This window comes from Urocampus carinirostris, chromosome 1 (assembly GCF_059441175.1).
Source record: "Urocampus carinirostris isolate Australia breed hairy pipefish chromosome 1, RoL_Ucar_1.0, whole genome shotgun sequence".
NCBI lineage: Eukaryota > Metazoa > Chordata > Actinopteri > Syngnathiformes > Syngnathidae > Urocampus > Urocampus carinirostris.
The window spans coordinates 12706178-12731577 of NC_142349.1; the positions used below are offsets into that span (position 1 = coordinate 12706178).

A 25400-nucleotide genomic window follows, 5' to 3' on the forward strand; every position below is an offset into this window, starting at 1 on the left:
CTCGGGTTACGCTCCACTCAGACGCCCCTTTCTTGGCAACCCAGCTTTGCAATGTGCCAAGTTCCCTACTATATTATTGACCGAAACTAGTGCAATAATTTATTTTTGATCACATGCCGACACAGCAAACATGAATCTTTATTTTGGATTATAAGACCGGTCGGCTTCAGCCCATTGCTGTACATATTATTGATTGCAAACTGCAATACCCTTCATTAGGCGATAATAAACCTTAAAAAACACAACTATTTACTCACGGCAAGACATTCTTTACGCTCATTTTACGTATTGTATTGGCCTTCTTTTTTTTACAAAATCAAGATGAAAATACAGAAAAATGATAGGCCAAAATGAATAATTTGCATTACTTCCTGACCAACAGTGACCAAAAGGGATAAAATAAAATTTAGGCAACATGATAATTTAAGCTTTGAAAAACCAAAAACATAAAAGTGATGCCAGAAATTAATTTTTATGGTGTCACGGTTGCCATGGCGCCCAATTGGCCCCGCCAGTGTGGCGCCAGCTGCGGCCCATTGACAGGTTGGCTTTCCGTCTATTTAAGCTCAGTGCACTCATTTTTCCTTGGTCAGTCTGTCAACGAACCTCTGCCCCGGAAGACGTGGGTTCTGACTCGGTCCTGTTTTCCTGTTGGTATTTCCTGTCCGGTATTGTTCCCGTTTATTTTGTCCTGTTTAATATTGGTTACCATTAGCATTAGTGCTAAATAAAAATTCCAAATCAAAAATAAAACACATCCGTATACAGTAAATACATAATTATACTATTTTCAAAAGCATATTTATTACATACAAGTGTTTTCATTCAAATATTTACTGTACACATTATTTAACTACTACATTAAGTTAATGATAGACCAAGCTACATATAATGACATAACCAAGAAACAACTGTATACATACTGTACATTGTGTCAAATCTGTACACATAGAAAAAAATAAATCATTTGATAATTATTCACAAATTGAAACAAAAAGTATGCACATTTATTTTAAAGTTTTAACTACAGTCATATATTATTATTTATTACTATTTACATATAATACAGGGTATGGTAATAGGGACGTCAAGTTGGGGGTCAGTGGCAGCCGCAGCTTCCCGCCACCATGTCATTGTACTGCTTGAGCACCACATTCTCGTCATCGTCGAAGTAGAGCAAGTTGATGGAAAAGAGCTTGTCGGGCACGCAGCAAGGAGTCTCAATGCTCTTGATCAGCTTCAAGGCGTTGATGATGGACTGTACCGTGGCGTGGTTGGTGGGCCTCATATTCTGGCCCAGCGGGAATGGGCACGAGCCTTTACAGTGGTAAGCATTGTATCCCCGTGGTGACACAATCCAGCCTGACCAGCCAATCTCGTCAAAGTCCACGTAGAGCGGTAGGCGCCGGCACGCCGCTGACACGCCCTCGTCCTCTGCCAACATGATCTGGTCCAAAGAGCGGGCACTGCGATTGGGTACAGGGGCAGTCATCGGGGATTGGGGCAAGTTGGCGGTAGCTTCGGTGTTATCTGGATCTGTCAATAACAAAATATGTATTCAAAACATGCAACTTATTATGCAACATGGAAGATATAATGCAAAAAATAAATAATGCGCTATATTCCATTGGTGTTTTCATAGATTTAAGGTGGGTCAGGTGTATCGACATTTCGTTCTTACAAAGATTGACAATACAAAGGAAATTATTATTATTATTATTATCTTTTGACACAATAAATCTGATTATACTACTGTACTTCAAAAGCGAATATGAATTACAAAAAATTGTTTATCACTGGGTAAAGTCAAACTGTATCTCTCAAATAGATCTCAATAGGTACAGATTGGTGACCGCAATTCAAGTCATATAAGCATTAGCTGTGGAGTACCTCAAGGGTCTGTGATAGGACCTTTATTGTTTTTATTGTATTTAAATGACTTAAGTATTGTATAATCGGAAATAGAATATATTCTATTTTCTGAAAACACTAGAGTATTAGGCTCAGGTACAAATCTACAGGAATTTTGGGCAGAAGTGACAATCAAATGGTTTGATAGAAGCAAACAATCATTAAATGTATCCAAAACAATGGTTATGGTATTTGGGAAATCAAAACAAAAACATTAAAATACAAATTATGATAGTTCATGTTCAAATAGGAAAAGTTTAAGTATTTTAGTTCCTCAGAGTGATTCTACTTGCCCAGGACACACCACAGGAGGTGGTGTCCCAACGACCCAATCAGTTTAGAGAACCGTAAATATTTATATTTATTAAATATAACTTACATTTTTGTGCATACCATGAAATTCCTACTTGCAACATCATGTGTACTTATACACCCAACTGAGAACCACGGCTTTATTGCATCCGAAGTAAACTAAACTATAACTTGATTAGTGACCAATAGTATCTGGCCAGGCAGCACGGCGGCGCAGTGGTTAGCGCATGTGCGGCACAGTTCGTGTCTTGGGGCGCAGTGGTTAGCGCATGTGCGGCACAGTTCATGTCTTGGGAACCTCCTGCGTGGGTTCAAATCCAGCTCCAGACTTCCTGTGCGTAGTTTGTATGTTCTCCCCGTGCTTGCGTGGGTTTCCTTCGGGCACTCCGGTTTCCTCCCACATTCCAAAAACATGCATTTCAGGTGAATTGGCCAGTCCAAATAGTCCCTAGGTGCGAATGAGCGAGTGAGTTGTCTGTCCCTGTGTGCCTTGCAATTGGCTGGCAACCAGTTCAGGGTGTCCCCTGCCCACTGCCCGATGATTGCTGGGATGGGCTCCAGCACCCCCGCGACCCTACTGAGGATAAGCGGTTGCAGCTAATGAGATGAGATGAGTATCTGGCCAATTCTTAAGGCTAAATTTTGATTAGTATGAGGTCTTCAATGTCTATCACATCAAAGAAAAGTTGTTTTTACCTGTGCCTTCCAGACTAGTAGAACGCCGCTGTCCATCATCCGTGAACAGCACCAACATAGGTTGCTTGCTCTGGTGGTGATTGCGTCCCGAGGCAAAACGGATCAGCTTCATATCTGTCTGGCTGCCCCCCAAGGTCTGCACCACCACATGGAGCCCGAGATTACTGCCTTCATCCACCATCCACGAGCGGACCTTTAGAGGAAGAACCAGTTGAGGTTAGCCACTTAAGAGCGATCAGTCAGAGGTAGTGCAATTTATATATTGTGGAGACACTCACAGCTTGAGTGATTGTGAACACCTCCCACCCGCTGGAATGGACTGGGATGAGTCGAGAAGACAGGAGCTTCCTGTGTTGTGTGTTATTGGTTTTGGTGGTGTCCAGCAGCTGGTAGACACTAACCTGAAGATTATCCCGATTAGCTCGTGCACGACACCTCGTCTATGTAAGATGTGTGCAGATTGAGACATACCTGGCAAAAATGATGCCGGTTGAACATCTGTGAGGCCTGCGGTCGCAGCTTGAAAAGGTGCAGCTCTGCTGTGAGGATCTTCTCTGTTTGGGCCACGGTGGACAGGTTGAAACGGAACTCTACCTGCTCACTACGCACTGCAAACAGGAGAAAAGAAAAATCCTTGTCAAACTCTACCTCTTAAAATCATGCTTTTCATCAAAATGTTACCACCTTCCAATTATGAAAACACTTGTAGTACGGTATAATCAAAGCAAGGCCAAAAATATACCAGTTTTGCAAATGAATAAGATTCAATATAAGAAATGTCAATACAATCTGAATGATTATCCAACTCTAGCTTTTATTTTTCAATCGTTGTTCAGAGTTATTTTACAATTAGTTGATAATAGTTAAGTTTCTTTCCTCACAGTAGTAGTCTTAACTATACTTATAATGTTTAAACGCATAACAACATCTGATGGTTTGGGTTTTATAATTACCAGTTTACAGTGATAGTCAAAAACGTTCTTTAAGATCCAGGCATATTATCCAGGCGACTCTGATGTCCTGTAAAATCTATTTACCTTTCTGAGTCTGAAACCATAGAAAAATACAAGACGTAATTCGTACAATTTAGTTCGTCGGAAGTTACTTTTATGTTTTATACTTGAAATTTAGTTATGATTTATCGCCTTTTAATGATGTTCATTTTGGTAAAATTTTCATTAAACCGTCATTTGAAATAATCTGTTTCGATTTTATCTACAATTTTATTTGTCACAAAACAGAACAAAAAAAAATTCCCTTTACTAAAAATAAATATTGTTGTATTTAAACTTCTTACAAACAGGGGATTGGACTAGTGTTTATCAACCAGTGTGCCAGGGCACATTAAATTGTCATGAGACCTTGTCTAGTGTGCCGCAGGAAAATGCCCAATTTTATCGTTGCCATTGTTCAATACATACCTTTGCGTTCTTCCAGTGATCAGCCGAGTAACTGTAATTTCATTGAGGGTAAGTGCCTTCAGATTACCACAGATACAACCAACCAACCAACCATCCATCCTTTCATTATCTGCACCACTTATCCTCAGTAGGGTCGCGGGGGTGCTGGAGCCCATCCCAGCTGTTTTCGGGCAGTGGGCAGGGGAAACCCTGAAATTGTTGCCAGCCAGTCGCAGGGCACACGGGGACAGACAACTCTTTCGCTCATTTACACCTAGGGACGATTTGGATCGGCAAATTAACCTGACATGTATGTTTTTGGAATGTGGGAGAAAACTGGAGTGCCCAGAGGAATCCCACACAAGCACGGGGAGAACATGCAGACGTCACACAGGAATGTTCGATCTCATGACCTCAGAACTTTGCTGCACACGCGCTAACCACTGCGCTGCCGTGCCGTGCCGCCCACCAACCAACCAACGTAAGTAATCATAATATACATAATTTTGCAGATTTTTATTATTATTTTTATCTTACAAAAATAAAAAACACAAAAAAGCAACGTAAAAACGGTTCCACTGGAATTGATCGTTTTTGCTCATTTTAACTACTATTTTTGTTGTTTTTCTAGAAAACAAAATCCACATACAGTAAAACTGGTTAAATATAGTAAAAATCAAAAATTACAGTAAATATTATTGACCAAAATGAAATATTTGTATTGGTCCCTGACCCACGGTGATATGATAAAACTTAAAAAGTTATACTGTAGACTTACGCTACATGATATTTTAAAATTGAGAGAAAACAAAAAAATCATCATAGTGGTACCAGGAACTCAATTTTACAGTGTGCTTCAAGATTTCCTCATGGAAATAAGTGTGCCTTGGCTCAAAGGCTCAAAAAAACGTCAAAAGTCACAAGATTAGACAGTGATAAGAGGTTCAAAGCAATTTACAGGCAGTATCGTGGGAGGTTAACTTGGGGGTCAGCAATTTGCGGCTCTAGAGCTGCATGTGGCTCCCTAGAGATTATTCCGAAATGTTTGAAAATGGAAGAATATGGGGGAGGGAAATTATACATATTTTGTGTTACGTTTTTCTTCAGAATAAGTATTTAATATTGGATGACTATTTTTTATGTATTAATCACCTTTTCTTTTAGTTTAAAAATAGTTTTATAAGGCCTTTTAATTTTTTAATAGACAATTTCAAATGTTTTTAAAAACATAAAATACGGGGAAAACACATATATTGATAGGGATGGGCCCATAGGCGTAACCAGCCCGTTTTTAGGGGTGCTTGATCACCACCAAATTTAACCCGATCACCCCCCAAAATTATACACTTTTTCCATAATAAAGGACAAGATAGGCTTAAATATGTTGTAAAAAGACAGATTAAAAAGAAACGCAGTGTCGGAAATACTCCACAGCCTTGAAATGTTTCAGTCTATTTGATTTCTAGCGCTGCTTTCCTTCCCCTAGCCCTGCTCGGCTAGTGTAACTTGCGGCATAGCTGAGGAGTCAGTGGAACCTCCAGTGTAGGACAGTATTAGAGCGGTGTTTTGAATCACTATTTTACCACCCACTACCTTGACTTAGTTATGATCAACAGATATTAGTCCTCATTTTAGCTGCACTGAATAAAATGCACCAATGATCAATCTAGTTTAATTGTTGCGTGTGTAAATTATGTGAGTGGTCATCATCCTAGCACCAGCATGGGCATTCGCAGTTTTTTTCTGTAAAAAAAGCCCCATGTTTAGGTGAGAGTCCATTACACACGCACTCACAAATAAGTAAATTCTGAACAGTGGCTAAAGTTAAAAACATATAATCCAGAATAAAATGTAAGATGTATTTCGATAATTATGGATTTTCTTTTCATCAGTTGACACAATTATGATCACGTTTCGATGGATTATCTATAAAACATTTACTATTTAAAAAAAAAAAAGTTAGGAATTGATACTTATTTTTATGATACTGAATTCTTATCTACATAGCAATGAAACCGATTTTATTTGATGTAGATGGCTTATTTAATTGCTTGTATTCTTTTTGACTTAATTAAATGAAAAACAAACAAAAAAAAGATTTAAACATTTTTTAACCGGGCGGAAGCTCTGAACCTAAAATCGCCCCCTGTATGGACCGCTAGAATAATCTCTACAGGAGAGGGATGGAGGCCACCAGGCTGTACTTGCCCAAGACACACCACACCTATCACCCTAGTGGTAAAGGGATCCAAGCAACAAACCAAGCAACTTTTCATTGCGCATGAAGCCATTTAAGGGAAAGCTTTCGTTACTCACGTTTGTCAAAGAAGCTGCGCACAGTGTTTCCCTCCAGCAGGTAGGGGTCCTTGGTCACGCCGTCCACGTCCGCCACCGTGTTGTAAAGGTCCAGCATGTACTGTGGCGGCTGCTTGCGTCGGTGCGCCACAGCCGCGGGCGGGTCCTCCATGCCGAAGACTGCCAGGAGACGCTTGATGGCGGCGGACCGAACCTCCTCTGATTCAGTGTGTGTCGACTCGGTCGCGTATGGCTCGTCCAGGTAATTGAGAGACGGCCGGGCTCGAACCACTGCGCACGCCGAAGCGACCAAAAGCACGAGCGGGAACATCTCGGGGTGTTCTTAAAAGTGAGTTGTCGAGTGAATTTCCGTCACCGCGGGGTTTTCTTATTTATATCTTCAAACCGGACACACTCCTCCCATCTGACTTAATCTCATGGTAAACAGCAGTTAAAAAAAGATGCTATTTGGCTGCAAATGTAAATCGCCCATCAGCGAACGTGAAGGGAGGCTAATGGCAGTGTTGACAAAGGTGTCAAGTCCATTGTCCTCGCGTCTGGCAATAAACGCTCAAATCAACTTAGAAGTGGGAAAGTAGGAGGGGAAGAGAAAGCGCAGTAATAATGTACGGGTTGTGTGCGTGGAATTGTCACGGACTCCCCATTTCGAGGAAGTGCCCCCCTCTAAGCTTCCAATAGATCCATTAATTTGGAATAATGGGAACCGATTAAATGGTGTCGTGTCCTACACGTTCTTTAAATTTCCTTTATTTGAATAACTATTCAGTCCCAATTGTCTCGTCGCAATTTTAATCCATTTCCACGGGTGAGGAAGTATTTGCTGCAGGGGGGCAACTGACTTCTCGTCCTGGCACAGAGAGAGAGAGAGAGAGAGAGAGAGAGAGAGAGAGAGAGAGAGAGAGAGAGAGAGAGAGAGAGAGAGATGGATGGATGGATGAGGATGCGCGAGGGAGAGAGTGAGAGAGAGAGATGGATGGATAAGGACGCGAGAGAGAGAGAGAGAGAGAGTGTGAGAGAGAGAGAGATGGATGATAAGGATGCACAAGCGAGAGAGAGTGAGAGAGAGAGAGAGAGAGAGCGAGATGGATGGATAAGGACGCGAGAGAGAGAGAGAGAGAGAGAGAGGGAGAGAGATGGATAAGGACACGCGAGAGAAAGAGTGTGAGAGAGAGAGGGAGAGAGAGAGAGAGATGGAGAAGGAGCAAGAGAGAGACAGAGAGTGAGAGAGAGAGAAGAAGGAGTGAGAGAGAGAGAGATGGAGAAGGAGAGAGAGAGAGAGAAAGAGTTTAAAAGAGAAAGATGAAGCAAGAGAGAGAGATGGAGAGATAAGGACACGTGAAAGAGAGAGAGAGACATAGTGAGATTTAGAAGGAGTGAGAGAGAGAGAGAGAGATGGATGGATAAGGATGCGAGAGATAGATAGAGAGAGAAAGAGAGAGAGAGAGATGGATAAGGACGTGCGAGAGAAAAAGTGTGAGAGAGAGAGAAAGAGAGGGAGAGAGAGATGGAGAATGAGAGCAAGAGAGACTGAGAGAGAGAGAGATGGAGAAGGAGCAAGAGAGAGAGAGAGATGGAGAAGGAGCAAGAGAGAGAAAGAGAGCGAGAGAAAGAGAGAGAGAGATGGAGAGAGAGAGAGATGGAGATGAGAGAGAGAAAGAGATTAAAAGAGAAAGATGAAGCAAGAGAGAGAGAGAGATGGGGATATATGGGGAAGCAGGGAGAGAGATTTATAAGAAGAGAGAGACAGAAAGAGACAGTGAAAGAGATGGAAAGACAAATGGAGAGGGAGCTGGGCAAGAGAGAGTTGGAGACGGAGAGAGAGAAATGGAAAAGGAAAGAGATAAAGTGAGAGAGTAAAGAAGAGAGGGATACAGATAGGATAAAGAAATGAAAATGAGAAAGAAAGATGGAGAGATGAACAGATAGAGAGTTAAGAGATGTTGAAGGAGAGACAGAAAGAAGGAGAAAGGGTTATTGTTCTATCTTCTTTATTCACTATGCATTATCCGTTATCGGTCAGTTCATAATACGAGTCTTGAAGGGAGGGATTTTTAAGGGTTATTGTTCTATCTTCGTTATTCATTATCCATTATCCGTTATCGGTCAGTTCATAATACGCTACAAAGCCTAGGAGCCGGGACACTACTCTCAGCCAAAAGGCCAAGCTAAGGTCCTAGCCCTAAAGCCTTGCTGCGATCGGATAAACCTCATAGGCTACGACACTGCCACTGCGCGTCCATTCCATGCTGACACATAGAGAAAAGGAAGGAAAGCAAGTGAGAGTGAAGAGAGAGCGAGGGGGGGTCGTTCATTTCACCTAACCGGCTCTTTGAGCCGGCTCGTTCACGAATGACACATCACTTGCTAGCAGGCGGGCGAGATCAAAGTTGGACGCTGCACACGACGGCCAAACAAGTCGTAAAAATAAAACTGCTGAACGTGTCGCACAAACGTGGCGTTTCACACATCTTGATATCAAAGTAAGAACTAGTTAAACAAGCACGTGTGTTTGGATAATGAAGACTCACGATTTAACTGAGCGTTTGAGGTGTAAATAACAGGTTAACTATTTTTCACTGGCTATTGGACTCGGCTTTAAATGGCGAATTGTTTACCTGTCTACGAATCTTGCCACACGTTTTTCAAGCAGTCACTAGTACTTTATATCGCCAATATCGTGGGAAATAAAGATGAATTCAAACTCTTGAAAACGTGGGCCCCAAACCCTCTAGTTTCATACTCAAAACCAGTGTTTCTCAACCGTTTTGGAGCCAGGTACATTTTTCTCATTACACAAAATTACCCTCTTTCCCACTCAAACTTTGTATGTTTTGTTTCTAATAGTAACATATGCTATTTTGTTTTAAACTAATTTATCTGTAATAACCCTAGTAATAGTCATTGTGTCTCAAACCTGAAAATATAGGGTCATTTGTTTAAAAAAGATAATAAACAAAACTAAAACATTCAGGCTTACAAAATGACTTCTCCTAATCTTGTTTTTTTTTTCATAGCAACCTGAACAATTTGGTCATTTTAATATAAACAACCACGCTGTCGTTTGCACTTTTCTGATTCAATTCTAGTTATTTTTAAAAAAAAGTATTTTAGTGGTATGTTTATTTATTCGTTGAATAATATGGTTATTTTAGCAATTTGAATCATAAAACAATCTAAAAATTATTTGCGCTGCTGTCTAGGGGTGCTTGACTATTCCATTCAACAAATGTGTCACCGTTAATGACAACATTTGGTCCATGTTACAAATGATTTTCAACTTGAAAAGTGGTTATGTACCCTTTTGATTTAGAGATACATTCACATCCCCTTTTCAGCTGGGCACCTTTTATAGTTTCCTTTTTCTTTTTATTGATTTAAAGGTTTGATTTTATTAAGAATGCATTTTGATGTGTTTTTTTTTTTGCCAAGATATTCAGCAGGCAACGGATGCATCTGGACCGTCACAGCAACATAGGAGTGATGGTAAACTCCAAATGATCTAAGGAAATGTAAATGTAAGGGCATGTTGTCAACATGTGTTTGTGTAGTAATTCATATATATTGAGCAGTTCTTTACGATCTCATGTCCCTGATATAAAATCAACATACTTCAAAAGTGATGTCTGCTTTTAAAACGCAAATTGTCTTACACTGGTTTTCTTCTAAAATGAGCTTCTCCTGTCTGTTTGGTGAGCATGTTCTTTATGATAGGGTAATCTGAATAATATAACTTTGCCGGCGATGCTGTGCAGATCCTCCACAAACAAAAATATGTTTTTTAAAAACGGCAAGAGAGAAGCCCAGCCCAGCCCAACTTAATGAATGACATTTTAGGCCGAAATCCAGCCCGGGCCCATTTATATATATCATCTATCTAGCAGAAACTAATAGAGGTTTTTTATTTGGAGTGGCCAACTAGAGTTGCTTGTGTAATGGAAATGAGTGCATTTTACCACTGGATGGTGCTAAAAATAAGCAATCTACCTCTAAAGTTGCATTTAGTCGAAAAAAAGACCAAGAACTCGCCCACGGTCTCCTTGTGCTTCCTAGTGCACGTTATAGAGTGTTTTTTAGACCTAAATAATTTAGAGTAACTCTTTGTGTTGTGCGACATATTTTTACCAATTGGTATTGTGCCAAAGTTTTTTTTTGCTTCTGGTGTGAATAAAAGTTGTCGTCTGAGAGTAAGCCATATATTTTATAATCATTTTTATACAAGATGTTGAAGTGTTAATTTAGCGCAGAAGAAGAAAATGCGTAAAAATACGATCCTAATTTTTGCATCTGGACACTTTAATACGTCTGGATTCTGTAGTATTTTGCCTTATTGGTCTTGTGCAGTTACAGAGTAATGTTAAAACCAGCAAGAAGTCTGGTTTGGTGTTCTCATTCTTTCATATACTGTACCCAAAATATTACATTGCCCGACAGCTTTATTTGGGACTAGCACGCACACTCAACCCCGTCAGTGTTGCTTGCCCTCTTGGGGCAGTTTTTAATAACTCATTAAGGAATATTCCTTAAGACAACCTTTGTGCCCGTTATCATTTTAGATTCTTATAGAAAAGAGTTTTTGAGTTCACAAAGGTTTGCAACTTTAATTGCTTATTTACATTCAAAAGTGTACTTCTACATTGGACCTTTTAGATTTGGTCAATTACATATTTTTGTTTTTTATGCTGGTGGCTGTTGATGTCCTTGCAACATCCATTTCAGCCTGGTAATTCTGGAAGGGAGATTACTTTATGTGCGACATCTTCTCAAGGTTTTTTCATTTTCCTCATGTTGACTTGTATTTTTAGTTTTCCCCTTGCCCTAATGTTGGTTTCAGATCAGGATATATTGTAATGGAGCCATTTGAGACTTTTTATGATTGAGGGCTATACAAATAAATAAAACAAACCTCATAAATTCTTGATGCCTTTTTAGTTTTTCTTAATGGACACGTTTTGTTTGAAATTTCTATTTTTCGTGTAGTATCGGGGTGGAGCCTTCTTTTTTTTTTTTTGGCCAAATCGTCATCAATAACTTCATGATGCTGGATGTTCTTTTGTGACTGGTAGTTTATTGCCTTTGTCGAGCATTGTACACATTATAGACAGTCTGCAGGGTTCGTTCGTGTGGTAATCTGAATGGTTGCCTTTGATGGCAATAATGCACGCAGACTTTTGTACCATTTTGCTTATTTACTAAAGTTTTGTGGGCATCATCCATTCATCCATTTCCAGGTGTAAACTTATTTTATGTATACTTAACGGGTACGTCGTTCTGACCGGCGGGATACAAACCCCTCGTACTAAGGTTCCTGACACTATTGCATAGGTGAATCCCATTCACTCTACAATAGTATGGGTGCTTAAAACCCTTTAAAATGCTTGAATTTTGATGTTGTGTTTAGCAAAGTCCTTGAATTTTTGATGAAGTGCTTGTAAATGCTTAAACTCTTGCCATGTTTCTCTGGTTAGGTGTTGGGCTAGGGTTTAGGTTTCCAATAAGATTTTAAACTGAAGCCTAAGGTTCCAAAATAGGATTGGAGCTAGGGTTTCAATCTGAAACAAGATTGGGGCTAAGGTAACAGCTAGGGTTATAGAGCTAGGGTTTGGGCTGCAAGTTAGGGTTTTAAACTGATTTTAGGGTTCCAAAGTAAGCTTGGGGCTAGAGTTGGGGTTTGAAACTAAGGTTTAGGCTCTCATTCTTTTGATTGGTATGAATATGTACTTGGGTGGTACTGGAGAAACGGAAAATTTGGCTAAGAAATGGATTTGGGCATGAAAAATGTGTTCGAACCCTATATTAACTTTTTTTTTACATTGAACAAACACTGGCACACTTAAGACACATCGTTAAATTTATTTTAAAAAAATTATACATATGAACATATAATACATATTCACAGTGGGTGATCACTGTCCTCAAAATGCGGTGGGGTCATTTTGTTACAATTGTTCTGATCAATCTTGGGCCTTCCTGTGTGGAGTTTGCATTTTCTCCTTGTGCTAGTTTGGGTTCTCTTCAGTTTCACCCCAAATCATATGTAGCGCGAAACAAATCCTCCAAATTCTTGACAAGTGTGATTGGAATGGGATGTTTGAGAACAGTTTAAGCTCTGGAATTTGCTGCTCCAGCACATCCATGGTCTTTCTGAGAAAACCATGTCATGTGAAGATCTATCCAGAAGAGGGCTCTTTAGTTTTGGCAGTGGCAGGTAGTGATGGACAGGATGGTGCTTGATTTGCCGTGCTGGTTAAGGAAACGGTGGCTTTTGTATCCTCGAGGTACACAGGAACTAGATTGTTTCTTTGCCCATAAATGGCAGGTTTTGGGATCTGATGGATTCCTGGAGAAAAAACACTCTGCATTAATACACATTTCAGGAAATGGCTGGACTTGCACTGTCGTTGATTGACTGACTTTAAGTTTTTAAAGTTTGTAGGATTTGAGTAAGCGATCTACAAATCTTTTACAACTAGACAATTGAAACGTTATATGAACGAAAGAGAAATGTCAGGTCACATTTTTTCCCGTACAGCCCTTAATCACAAGTTTGCAAAAGGCTGAACAAGCCTACACACAAGATTGTTAAAAACACGCCCTGATCCAAAACCTACATAAGGGCAAAAAAGGAAAAAAAAAACAGATTGAGGAACTGCCACCAAACCATTTGATACTATTATTTTGTGTGGCAGTAGTCAACAGTGGCCAACACCAGTACCAGCTGCTCATAAAGACTCTAGTAATTCAAAATTGAAAAAAATTGATACATTTTCATGAACTAAACAAAATATTACAGCACACTAAGAATGTTAAGATACTGTACAATAGAGTTCAACTAAACATATGTATTTAATTTTTTCTCAGCCATTGATTTAGTTTTACAATTGTATTCATTTGAAAAGTAAACGTTTACGTTGTGTTACAGTAGTTTCCAATGATATTTTTTGGAAAGAAACATTCATTTAAGTATTTTGGGTGGGGGTATCTAGATTTATATTTCCATATTAAAGTAAGTGGTACTTGTAATAAAAAGTTTGAGGTATCACTTGTTGTAAAATGTTTCAAGAAACAGTGGCTCATAGGGCTACAAAAAATGTATTCAGTAAAAAAAATATAAATTTGAATACTAGGCAAAAATACCTGAACTGTCATACCATATTTCATTTTTATGAAAAAAATCATAGGTCGGGAAATATGTATTTATTTTAAACAGTGGAATCCTTACCTAAGGTTGCCGTCCTGTTTGTCTGCCATCTTGCTATACACTGTGCTCTGTGGCACTGTTTTTCATTCGCATTCGACAATACAGTGCCATGTAGTGGTCAAACTACAGCGCTGAGGATTTAAGGATCACTGGTTTAAACTCCAAATATACCACAAACTTCGGAATTTAAGAGGTTTTTGATGGATTTGCAATTTATCTGATTTGTCTCATCCTCAGGACTGGGGTCTATATTCTTTCAGCGCTGTTTGTAATTTTGTTGTTGTTTGTAATGTTATCCTGAAATCACATTCTTCCAAGAATTTAGAAAGGGACATTTCTCTGGTATTGTTTATTACAGAGCCTTTTCCAGTGTTAAAAGCTAGTGTTTTAGTCATATTTAGGTAAGAGTTCGTGGCATTTTCAAAGCTTGCACGTTCCATACTGTAGAAGACGTATTTAGCCCATTTCAAACGCTGATGAAAGTATCGTTTGTACACTGTGTCACGCAAAAAAGTAAAACAAAAAACACAAAATGATTGTCTTCCTTTCAATTACTTGGGCCAAGCCTAGACATCAAAGGGGTGTTTAAAAGAACATTTGGTGTTTTTGGAGTAAAGTTAAAAGTCTGCTTGCGATGGTGTCACGGCTCACAAGCAATTGTGAAGTGATGGCCGTTGGTGTGTAAGTGGGCGTTTCGGTCACCGGCAGCTGTGCTCGTACGTACCTGAGAAGGCATCGGTTTCCTGTGATGCATTCTCCCAAACATCTGCCCACGTCTACTTCCTGTTGAACATTAGCAACACACAGAGACTGGCCGTCAGCTCACAAATATTGACAACGTCGTTTACCGTTTCCCTGTGCTTTGATTCGACATCTGCAGGGGCCCATTTGTGTTTGCCCGACAACCTCGCACCTTTCCGGCTGAGCCCAGACCACACTGAGGAGACACCGACCCCCACAACCACCACACCAACACACATGCACACATACCTGCCAACATTACAGCTTTTCGCCCCTTAAAAATGGTTTCCACTCTTCGTGATTTAGGGCTATACAAATAAAAATGACTTGACTTGACTTGACTTAAAAGAAATATAGCGCTTTTTCAAATTTAACCAACAATAAACAAAAATCTTGACTCAAAACTAGTATTTTAGTCGACGGCTGCTTTATTTTGAAGCAAGGCGAAGTCTTTGTGCGTGAATAAACCGCTCCGACGATTGCATTAGATTTTCGTTTTGGTAAAAAAAAAATTTTTACTTTTAGTTTTAAACAAAACTCATGTTGTTTGTTTATTTGTCATGATTTGCCAATTGCTCTCACCTGCGCTCACTCGTTTAGCCCAAGCTGCCACTCGTTCCCCAATCAGTTCTTCTATTTAAACACATCATTCTCATTCCTGTTCTGTATCCTGTATCCAGCTCATCTGTCCCTGGCTTCCCGATCGTCTCCGGTTACCCGACCTGTTTCCGATCTCAGACCACGCTCCGTTCTCCCGTCCCGGCTGCCCAACTTGCTTCAGATCTCCGACCACGCTTCGTTCGCGAGGGCTTCTTACTCCTCCTGCCCAGCGAGCAACGGATCGCTGTTGTTTTTTCCTCTCGCCCAGACTTCCCCGATCCCTCAAAGGATTGTGTTAAACGTTACGCATTTGAGTCTACTGCTTGTGCCGGTCGTGACACTATTTTAATATTCTGAAGACGGATTTAGTTTTGCCTGAAAATAGAGAATCTACTGCTTTTTATTGTCATAACTTGGCATGTATAATGCACACACAAACACAAACACATAAAGCAAGGTTTGTGACTTTTTTTCCTGTATTTCCAGCAGACTTCTTTAATATAGCTCTTACAGTAGATCGCGTACAACAGGAATTGAAAATATATTGACTTAATTAGAAAAAGTGCTACTAGTGTATTTGTAGTCGGGTTATTTTCAGTATATATTCAGATTTTTTTTCATTTAAAATTATCTATAAAGTCCAAATGTGTAATATTTGACCACTAGATGACAATGTGTTGTCAGTTACTAGCGAGGGCCAGTTATTTATGACAGCGCTGACTTGGAAAAGAAATACAAATTTGTCGACCTAAGATTTTTAAAAAAATAACATTGATATGTTAGTTGATGTATCTTTGCCTCGTATTCAAATCAACGTTTTTTTTTTTAAGGATGCAAGGTTTTTGTACCACTTAAAGGCACTAAATATCGACGATCTGCATTTATACGATCTGCATTTATATAGCGCTTTTCAAATCAATGACTTCCCAAAGCGCTTTACATTGTGCTTCACATTTCCCAATAGCGGCCGTGATCTGTGCAGCCATGTAAGGCGCTAACCTGCTTATTGGGGGTAATTTGGGGTTCAATGTCTTACCCAAGGACACTTCGACATGTAACACGGACAAGCCGGGATTCAAACTGGGATCCCTTAATCCTAAAACGATCGCTCTACCTCCTGAGCTACTGCCGCCCCTAATATATCACGTTGTCCCTTTAACAATTACACTCACGAACAATTATATCTCGTAAAAGTGAATTAAACTTTATCAGTATTTTATGTTTTCTAATGAATGACAATATTTACATCTTTTAGAGGTTTTATTGACAATATAAGCTGCTATAAATGTTTAAAACGTTTATCGTTACTTATTTTGTTAATGTATTGTTATTTGTGTTTATTATTAAGTTTGAATATTTGCTTTTAGTTTAATTTTTTTTCTTTAAATGCATTTTTTCAAAATATGAAGTAGTGAATTAGGTGTAGAGATTAGAAATATTTTACATTTTACCCCTAAATGTTATTATCTGCACCGCTTATCCACAGTAGGGTCGCGGGGGCGCTGAAGCACATCCCAGCCACCTTCGGGCAGTGGGCAGGGGACACCCTGAACTGGTTGCCAGCCAATCGCAGGGCACACAGGGACAGACAATTTTCTCGCTCATTCACACCTAGGGACAAATTGGAACCGTCCAATCAACCTGACATGCATGTTTTTTGGAATTTGGGAGGAAGCCGGAGTGCCCAGAGGAAACCCACGCAAGCACGGGGAGAACATACAAACTCCGCACAGGAAGTCCGGTAGCTGGAGTTGAACCCATGACCTCAGAACTGTACCGTGCTGCCCACCCCTAAATGTGTATGATAGTATTCTCATTTGTTTATTTTATTTTAATGTTTTCTAAATTGTGTTTTTAAATAACTATTCTATTTTTAAAATTCAATATACAATCTATTTAGGAGTCATCTATGTCAGGGTATTTCGGGGAGATATTACTTGTCTATTTTTTTTAAATTAAGATCATAATATTTAAAGTTATACTAAATACGTCGAAGTAATGTTCTTAGGTCTCTATGATATTCATGTTCCATTTATGTTAATAAGGTGACCGATGTGAATTAACATACCTTTTAAAAATTATGACACGATTAGCCTTTGAAACAAACTCTTTTAAGCTTACCAATTGTACTGGACTGGACTAACCTTAGGCTAATGCTAGGCTAACAGTTTTTTTAGGGTTATGTTGCAAATAAGCAAGAGGAAGTGCAACTGATTAAGTACTGTCTGTCGAACACACGCAATCATGAATAAAACTACTTAATTCGTGTCTGGCACCCACACAGCAGCAGCGTTTCCTTTCGCCTTTTGAGAGTAGGATTACAAAAGAGGCCGCTTTGCATGTGCTAACCTATGAAAGCAGAATGGAAGCTTCGCATACCCTCAGTCTCTCCTCCTTGACGCCATCACTGTGGTGCACTATTTCATAGAAATATTCCACGTAAGGAACTCGATAGCAGCTTTCCTTTAGTTCGCAGGCCGCTACTTTCTGGATGATGTCTACTCTGTTGGGGGTCTCCACCAAGGCTGACTCAAATTTGGTGGGCACACATGAGAATCCCTCTGTGGAGAAAGTTAATTTACTTTGCAATTAAACTTGACTTTTTATTGACACATAAAAAGTGTATTAAAAGACATTCGTTATTGAAATATATACCTTATGAGAAACAATTGTTTTGACCTACACATGACTAGTTGAACAATCTTTTCATTTGTTGATGTCATAAGCTAAAAGTGAAGCTTTAACCCAAATGTAAGGCACGGGTCTTAGCTGTTAGGGCTACTGGAGGTAGTCTGAGTGTTATCCCAATAAACATTATCTTTTTGATTTGTTTAATTACTAGCCTGGGGTGGCCATATGGGTTTTCCTCCAAGAATTACTTTAGACAAGACTAATTTCGCCCTATGTTGAGGTCCGGAGCCTTCGCTCTGAAAAACGCTGGTCTACTAGTGATCCCAAGAGCCAAGAAGAGATCCGCGGATTCGAGAGCGCTCTCCATCCGGGCCCCGTTGCTGTGGAATACTCTTGCCCCTGAGATTTGATCTGCAACCTCAGTGGAAATGTTTAAATCTAAGCTTAAAACACACTTCTACTCTATAGCATATGAATAATCTATATTTTATGCTGACAATAAACATGACTTGACTAAACTAAGTTATGGCCAAGGCACCACAGTGGTTATTACACAAACAAACCTACATGCACACAAAATGTCCATGGCATATAGGTCAGGGTTGCACTAACATTAAACTTTAATGTCAGGCTACAATAGCTACAAAGGCAATGGGTCTGTGGTTTTGGGATAAAAGAAATAATATTGGTCAAATCATCCATCCATCCTCTGCACCGCTTATCCTTAGTAGGGTCACGGCGGGTGCTGGAGCCCATCCCAGCTATTTTCGGGCAGAGGGCAGGGGACACCTTGAACTGGTTGCCAGCCAGTCACAGGGCACACAGGGACAGACAACTCACTCGCTCATTCGCACCTAGGGACAATTTAGACATGCATGTTTTTAGAATGTGGGAGGAAACCGGAGTGCCCAGAAGAAACCCACGCAAGCACGGGGAGAACAAGCCAACTCCACACACGAGGTTCGATCTCATGGCCTCAGAACTTTGCCGCACACGCGCTAACCACTGCGCAATCAATTGTGTTAAATATTACTGTTGTATGTGGAACTTAGTAAGTAATGTATACCTTGTTATTTGTTTAGTTTTGAGGTTTACAACAAATTGACACAGGACTTTTCCACCTGTCCTATTTTTCTCTCAAAGTAAAAATAAAATAAAGTTAATGTTAGTACGTCACACTTTGCCTTGTCCATGTCTCAAACTAATATTTGTTAAAAAAAAAAAAGTAACTTTCTTTGTATATTCAGTTCTGTGACGTTTTTATTCCATCCATTGGCAATTCCATGTTTAAATGTAACATCGAGGTCTCAATGGATCTTCTCACCAAACTACTGTATGTCTTTGGTTTGAAACAAACAAACTTGTATACATAGCCCATTGTCCAATGATGACACAAATGTAAGAAAAGAAAACATAAATAAATGCAAAAATAAATACATAGCTTGCATAAAAAAGAAATGCATTCAACCCATAAATCTATTCTGAGTAATAAAGAATCATATTATTTTCCCAAAATGTAGTATTGGTCTTGTCAAATACGAATAGTGCCTAGAGGAACTCCTTGATAAATTAACAGCATCACACTGATAATCGGTTGTTTGGAGAGCAACAGTCCTTGGCATATCTGCTGCTCAAAAGGAAACATTTTTGTAATATAAGATGTTTTGATAAACAGAGAGGGCTCAGGGGAGGACCTTTAGTAGAGGCTGGATATTGTATATCTAGAGAATTTTGTACGGTGCTCCCTTCTTCTCGCAATTTTAAAATGTATTGACGACTTATTTCCTCATTCTGAGTGTTTGTTAAACTATACATTTACAAAATTGCTCCTATTTTATATCTCGTTTATTTTAATACGTGCAGAAAATATTGAACCTTATCTCGAAGCACCATTTATGTAGAAAACTTCCATTAAACATTTTTGGTGCACGTTAACATACATTCATTTTTGATGCTGCATACGTTCACTTGTTTCATAGGTAATGCTGTAAAATACGGCCTTATTTGTTCTGTTTTAGGATCTGGGAAAGGCCACACAATGCATCTAAAACATTTTTAAAATACCGCCCCCCACGTCCCTTTTTGACATGAATCACCAACGTCGAACCTAAATAATTTCACGTTATTATTTTTTATATTCATTTCATTTTTATTGTATTTTCAAAAGGTCAACTGCAAAAAGGTCCCTTCTCAATACATGTTCTATCATTCCCTACTAATCTAAAGGAAGAAGCAAAATACATCAATTTGTTCTATCCATCTCTGGGCATGGTCATTTGCTCATTAAAATTGTTCAGGCTAAGCTGACAACCAACAACGCTCAACTTAAGAAGCTTGCTCTGTCGTTAGGTGAGTTTTAAACAATTGGAATGTGTAATGGACACAAAATGGCTGCCTGCTGAGATGAATAAAAACAAGTGGATTTTTATTTTCAACTCGTCCTCAAAAAAATGTTAGTCGGAATACCACAATTGGCTTAATAGTCGGGAAAACAACGTATTTATGTTCGGAAAAGCATTGATTTGACTTTGTCTTTGAATAAACGGTCAAATGATTAATAGTGCAAATTCATCTTAATCATTTACCTGGTGCACCCTTTGACTCTGAGCACCCGCCCACGTCAACCACACTCTCGTAGGGCTTTTCAGAATAGAAGGTTCTGAGAGAGGGCACACGCATACATCGACCCGGCTGGATTTCGCATTGGCACTCCTGGATAACCTCAATTTCGCGGGGGCCCTCGAACAGGAGTACTTGGTCCATGCGCATGCCCGTCGGCTTGCATGCTTGGTTGGCACTACATGAGGATAGTAGTAGTCTTTGGTGTTTTCCAACGTCAGTGGTGGTGGGCTTGAGTATCTTCATCTGGTTTGAATGTCAAGAAGTTAAGCCACAATTTGCCAGGGACCAAAAATGTCAATCCTAAGGCTAAACATTGTGCCCTCGTGTGGTGATTTGGTGTCACTGCACCTACTTTTTTGCTCCTTAAAAATTCCAGCATGGTTGTGTGTTGTTTAAGAGCCGGTGCTCTGGTCTCATGCGAGGGTCTTGCTGCTTCCCCTCCGCAGTTTGGCCTGCACATGCCCACGTCCACATTGACAGGACTGCCTGAAATGTCTGCAGTAAAAAGACAACCATTTTAGATTATGAGTGTATATTTTTGAATAAAGAATATAGCTTCAGTGTTTGGAAGCTTTACCTTGTCCAATGTAGACAAAGTGACTCTGCCGCCTGCAGCACAGTCTCTGTGTGAACAGGTTCCTTTGATCTGTGTGTTTGTTGAGCACTGCTGACACTACAAAACCACAACACAAAGTTACAAATCTCATAGAATAGATGAAAAGTTGCTCTCACGTATTGACTTTGGAGTTGACCTGAAATCATTCAAAAGTAAGAAAAATGATAACAACCAGCCCCACCCTTATTTACAGTGTACACTTTCTGCAGCTGCCTTGTCCTCCCAACGTGTCCAGCCAAATGTCAGTGAGTCACAGGAGCAAAGATTGGATAAACAGTAGTTTTACTTTCAGTTTCTCTCTCTTGACACTTGCTGGGGAAATCTAAATAACATGCACTTAGTTAGGCTAGATTCAAATTGTAGGTCTACTGCGTCTCTTCTCAGAGGCAAATACTCTCAAATATAACTAAATCTATCAGTGAAAGGTTTGGAATGTTTTTCTGTGAAAAGAAAAAAAATGCAAGACTCAGGTAAAGGGTTGTGGAATCCTGGTCCAGATAGGAACTTCCCTGCCACACTTGTGCTTTCGTAAATGCATACACTTGTCAGGTGGAGCCGAGCTTGTTCGCCTGACACTTTTAGTTCAGAGGAAGCAGCCGTGGCTATAGACAAATTGTGGCAAGATAGTATTAGGTGAACCTGGATTACTTAGCTCTGCTACAGTCAAGATTAGGTTGTTTTGTTCAATAGATTTGTTGGTAGCTTTTGTATGAAATTTGTGTTCAACATGCAAAATGGCCAGGCATTGACTAGATTGGATTTAGCTGCTTAGAGAGTTCGGAGGTTGGCAGCCACAGTACCCAATTTGGCGGCCTCAGGGCGTTAGAGACCCCACAAAAGCAGATGTTAATCGATTTTGTTGGTATTTATTGGGGGTGCCTGGACGGGAAATAAAGTACAACTGTTCAATTTTTCTTGGAAATTTGTTCAGCGGTTTCGGAGCCTATAAATCTCATAGTATACGAACACACACACACACACACACACACACACACACACACACACACACACACACACACACACACACACACACACACACACACACACACACACACAAACATGCACACACACACACACACTCACACACACACACACACACACACACACACACACACACACACACAAACATGAACACACACATGCACACACACACACACACACACACACACAATCACACACACACACACACACACACACACACACACACACACACACATGCACACACGCACACACACACACACAATATTAGGGTTTCTTGCTACTTACAGTGCATTTGAAAAAAAACAGGCATTCCTTCCTTTTAACCAAGCACCCAAACTTAAATTCAAACTCAAATAATGATTTGATTGCAAAATTGCTCTGCAGGCAAAATTTAAAATAGTAACATACCTATAAAATGTATTGAAGTTTTAAAATTAAATCAAAGTTGCACACAATACTTTTTATATTTCTTTAATATGTTAAAAAAATATGTGTTTTTTAATAGTTAAACTGTCAAATTGCAGGAAGTGAAAACCTTCCTGTGAGCTTCCTGCTAAAGTTCATTTTTGTGCAAAGAAAGAAAAATGGGGGCATGGCAGCCCTAAACTGCTGCCACAGGAAATGAAAACAGAAAATGTGTCAAAACCTAAACTTTAAGTTCAACTGAATAGTCTATGATTGGACAAATATGTAGGTCTGCCACATATCTACTTGTTTATATCTATAATATTTCCAAGCCTTTCAAATAGACATCAATTGTCAGTCGCACAATTTCAAATTCTGGTTTTAAAAAATTTAGATGCATATGTTGTACAACAAATCAAAAGAGACTCTCGGTATTTCACAAAGCAGGCGCCAGTACTTACATGTCATGCGAAGTAAGCATAGAAGCACAAGGCGCTGTCGCAATACATCCATGGCTTTAAATTCCACCAAGCTGTTCCCAGGCTGGCCAGACCCAGAGTGTCCCTCTCACCCCGAGAACTTCTCCGTTATATATACGGGTTACAGCCTTAAATGTCACCGGCGTGAAGTGAAAATAAACAAGTGAGAGCTAATCAAATTTCCATGCTTTTGTACGGAGACTTTTTCTCCTGCAAGACACTTCAAAGGTGAACCTCCTCAAAAAAGGCCAGCGTCCGATTTTCCGTCCGTCTTGTCTGTCAAGCAGAGCCCCATCTCAGCCTAATGAAGTGCCTAAAGTAGTCCGGCGGTCATTTAACCTGCCACTCATTCAAAGGCATTAATCATCTTTTATCTCAGTGGGGGAGGTATTTAGCGCCTCCACTTAAAACAAAAAACAGGCCAGGATCAGCGTGGGGGCGCCCCGGGCCTCACCTTCCTGGACCGCCCCCAGCGCCTTTGTGTTTATTCAGCACGGCAACAAATGGTCCAGGAGCCGGCCTTATTTTCAGAGGAGCAGCACACTTGAAGATGACCTGTTTTACGTCACTGCATTCCTTATTCTTGACTCCGAACTTAAGTGTTTACGTTTGGGGTCAAAGGTCAGGGTTTGACTTAAAATCAAGAAACAAAACTACATGTGTTTCATCCCCAAATCAAGACTTTTTATTTCAATTGGATTATGATGTCTTAGAGCAGTATGTAAGTCACAGGTCAGAACATATGTCATTCAAGAATTCAAATAAAATTTAACTCCCTTATCAGACAATGGTTCAGGCTGTTTTGCCAGCCAATATTTTCCGAGGCAGGATTGCCAGTTAGTGAACTTTTGTGTCTCGTATGAAACAAGGCAAAAATGTGGAATAAACAATATAACAATTTGGGAGCTGAAATTTGCAATTAGTGCACTACCCAGGCAGCACAACATTTGTGCCCCAGTGGCACATGAATTATCCCCCAGGTAAGGAATAAGTTCAAGTAGATCATTGCCTGGTCACTAGTTTCTTGGCAGAACTTTTGAGGCACAAGTATTTTCACCCTTTTGTCTTTCAGTTCAAATTTACATTCTGTATTAATAAAATCTGGTTATTCCAAACGTGGTATATTATGGATTTTTTATGTGGCTCTGAAATGAGTTCCATATATCATTGTTCGGTGATTGTCATTGTTTGGTGCTCAATTTTTGTAGCCACAAATTTTTTAAAACAATAATGTTTGAAAGGGCATTTAGAAAAACACTGTCCAAGTCAGAATTGCTTGTGGCTTCAATCTCAAGCAGTGTAGCAGGATCAGCTGTATTGGTCAACAATGTTCCTCAAATTCTGGCCTTGTTACCAAGCACTATCATTTTTATACTTTAGATATTTGTGGAAGTCAACTTCAAACTGGCAACAGCTGGAAGTGAAGCAATTTAATGTTTTGAATTGGATCACTCCTTTGTACTCTACACAAATTCCTAAATTATATTTGATTTTCACCTGGTTTTAAAAAGGAGAGAGCATTAGTTCTAACAAATTAAATTAGACTGCCGCCTCGCCTGCTAATTGAGTGTTAGTTCGCATGCAATTAATATGCTAATACCAACGTCTATATGGGTCCCTGGACACATACACTTTGATCACAAATACATTTTGCTAACAGTTTTAATTGTTTTCCAAAATAAATGAATTGTCCAGGATATTTTCTGGATTTTGTTTTTTTAAATACATAGTTGTCTACTAATACTATTACTGATACTATTTATCTCATCTCATCTCATCAGCCGTACCGCTTATCCTCATTAGGGTCGCGGGGGGGGGGCTGGAGCCCATCCCAGCCATCTCCGGGCAGTGGGCAGGGGACACCCTGAACTGGTTGCCAGCCAATCGCAGGGCACACAGGGACAGACAACTCATTCGCTCATTCACACCTAGGGACAATTTGGACCGGCCAATTCACCTGAAATGCATGTTTTTGGAACGTGGGAAGAAACCGGAGTGCCCGGAGGAAACCCACGCAAGCACGGGGAGAACATACAAACTCCGCACAGGATGTCTGGAGCTGGATTTGAACCCACGACAGGTTCCCATGACATGAACTGTGCCGCACAAGCGCTAACCACTGCGCCGCCGTGCTATTTATAATGGTTCTAAAAATACACTTATGTAAATATTTTTTTGCTGTTGTTCTAATAGTTGTCGAGGCTTGCAGGTTAGGGTCATCTTGAATTATGATGTTCAATTCTGCACATATTTGCAGTATCCCCATCACGTGCTGACATGCTTATCCGACAGGGGATGATTGGATTATACACTGACAACATGTACTCCAATATGGAGATTATAAGTGATCAGGTCTTTAGACAAGTGACATGTAAAAGTCCAGACTGTCTGCAGTCATGTTGTGTGTCTATCTGGGGGTATGGTGTTGTGTGTCTGGGTCACTATGTCAGCGGGTTATAATTTGGATCGGTTGCGTGATTACATTTAGTTTC

At 39.9% G+C, this 25400-nt stretch overlaps 2 protein-coding genes across 4 annotated transcripts; both read right to left on the reverse strand.

Annotated features, from left to right (window-relative positions):
* Window positions 1-1016: 1016 nt before the first annotated feature.
* On the reverse strand, window positions 1017-7153 carry admp (anti-dorsalizing morphogenic protein). Its single transcript, XM_088353485.1, has 5 exons — window positions 6636-7153; window positions 3391-3527; window positions 3198-3320; window positions 2920-3112; window positions 1017-1536 (listed from the first exon to the last, which is right to left on the reverse strand). The coding sequence occupies exons 1-5, from the start codon at window positions 6943-6945 to the stop codon at window positions 1100-1102; spliced, it is 1200 nt and encodes a 399-aa protein (XP_088209611.1). The 5' UTR covers window positions 6946-7153; the 3' UTR covers window positions 1017-1099.
* Window positions 7154-12545: 5392 nt separating this feature from the next.
* Window positions 12546-23213, reverse strand: pnhd (pinhead). Of its 3 annotated transcripts, none has more exons than XM_088353495.1 (7): window positions 22891-23213; window positions 21005-21100; window positions 20780-20922; window positions 20391-20670; window positions 17554-17735; window positions 14558-14616; window positions 12546-12972 (listed from the first exon to the last, which is right to left on the reverse strand). In XM_088353495.1, exons 1-7 carry the CDS (start codon window positions 22940-22942, stop codon window positions 12822-12824), a joined length of 963 nt encoding a protein of 320 aa, XP_088209621.1. In that variant the 5' UTR covers window positions 22943-23213; the 3' UTR covers window positions 12546-12821. The 3 variants fall into 3 exon arrangements, 2 of the variants coding, with proteins under 2 accessions (XP_088209621.1, XP_088209632.1); XM_088353506.1 differs by lacking the exon at window positions 22891-23213 and adding an exon at window positions 21225-21262; XR_015852771.1 differs by having other exon boundaries at window positions 12910-12972; window positions 17524-17735.
* Between the last annotated feature and the right edge of the window lie 2187 nt (window positions 23214-25400).

Excerpts from the sequence above, each read along its gene's own strand:
- pnhd (XM_088353495.1), bottom strand. The coding sequence starts at position 22,942 with ATGGATGTATTGCGACAGCGCCTTGTGCTTCTATGCTTACTTCGCATG. Across the intron at positions 20,923-21,004 it reads CTTTGTCTACATTGGACAAG|ACATTTCAGGCAGTCCTGTC; the intron begins GTAAAGCTTCCA and ends TTTTTACTGCAG. Across the intron at positions 14,617-17,553 it reads TCAAGGAGGAGAGACTGAGG|GAAGTAGACGTGGGCAGATG; the intron begins GTATGCGAAGCT and ends AATGTTCAACAG.
- admp (XM_088353485.1), bottom strand. The coding sequence starts at position 6,945 with ATGTTCCCGCTCGTGCTTTTGGTCGCTTCGGCGTGCGCAGTGGTTCGA. Across the intron at positions 3,321-3,390 it reads ACCGGCATCATTTTTGCCAG|GTTAGTGTCTACCAGCTGCT; the intron begins GTATGTCTCAAT and ends GATAATCTTCAG. Across the intron at positions 3,113-3,197 it reads TGTTCACAATCACTCAAGCT|GTCCGCTCGTGGATGGTGGA; the intron begins GTGAGTGTCTCC and ends CTTCCTCTAAAG.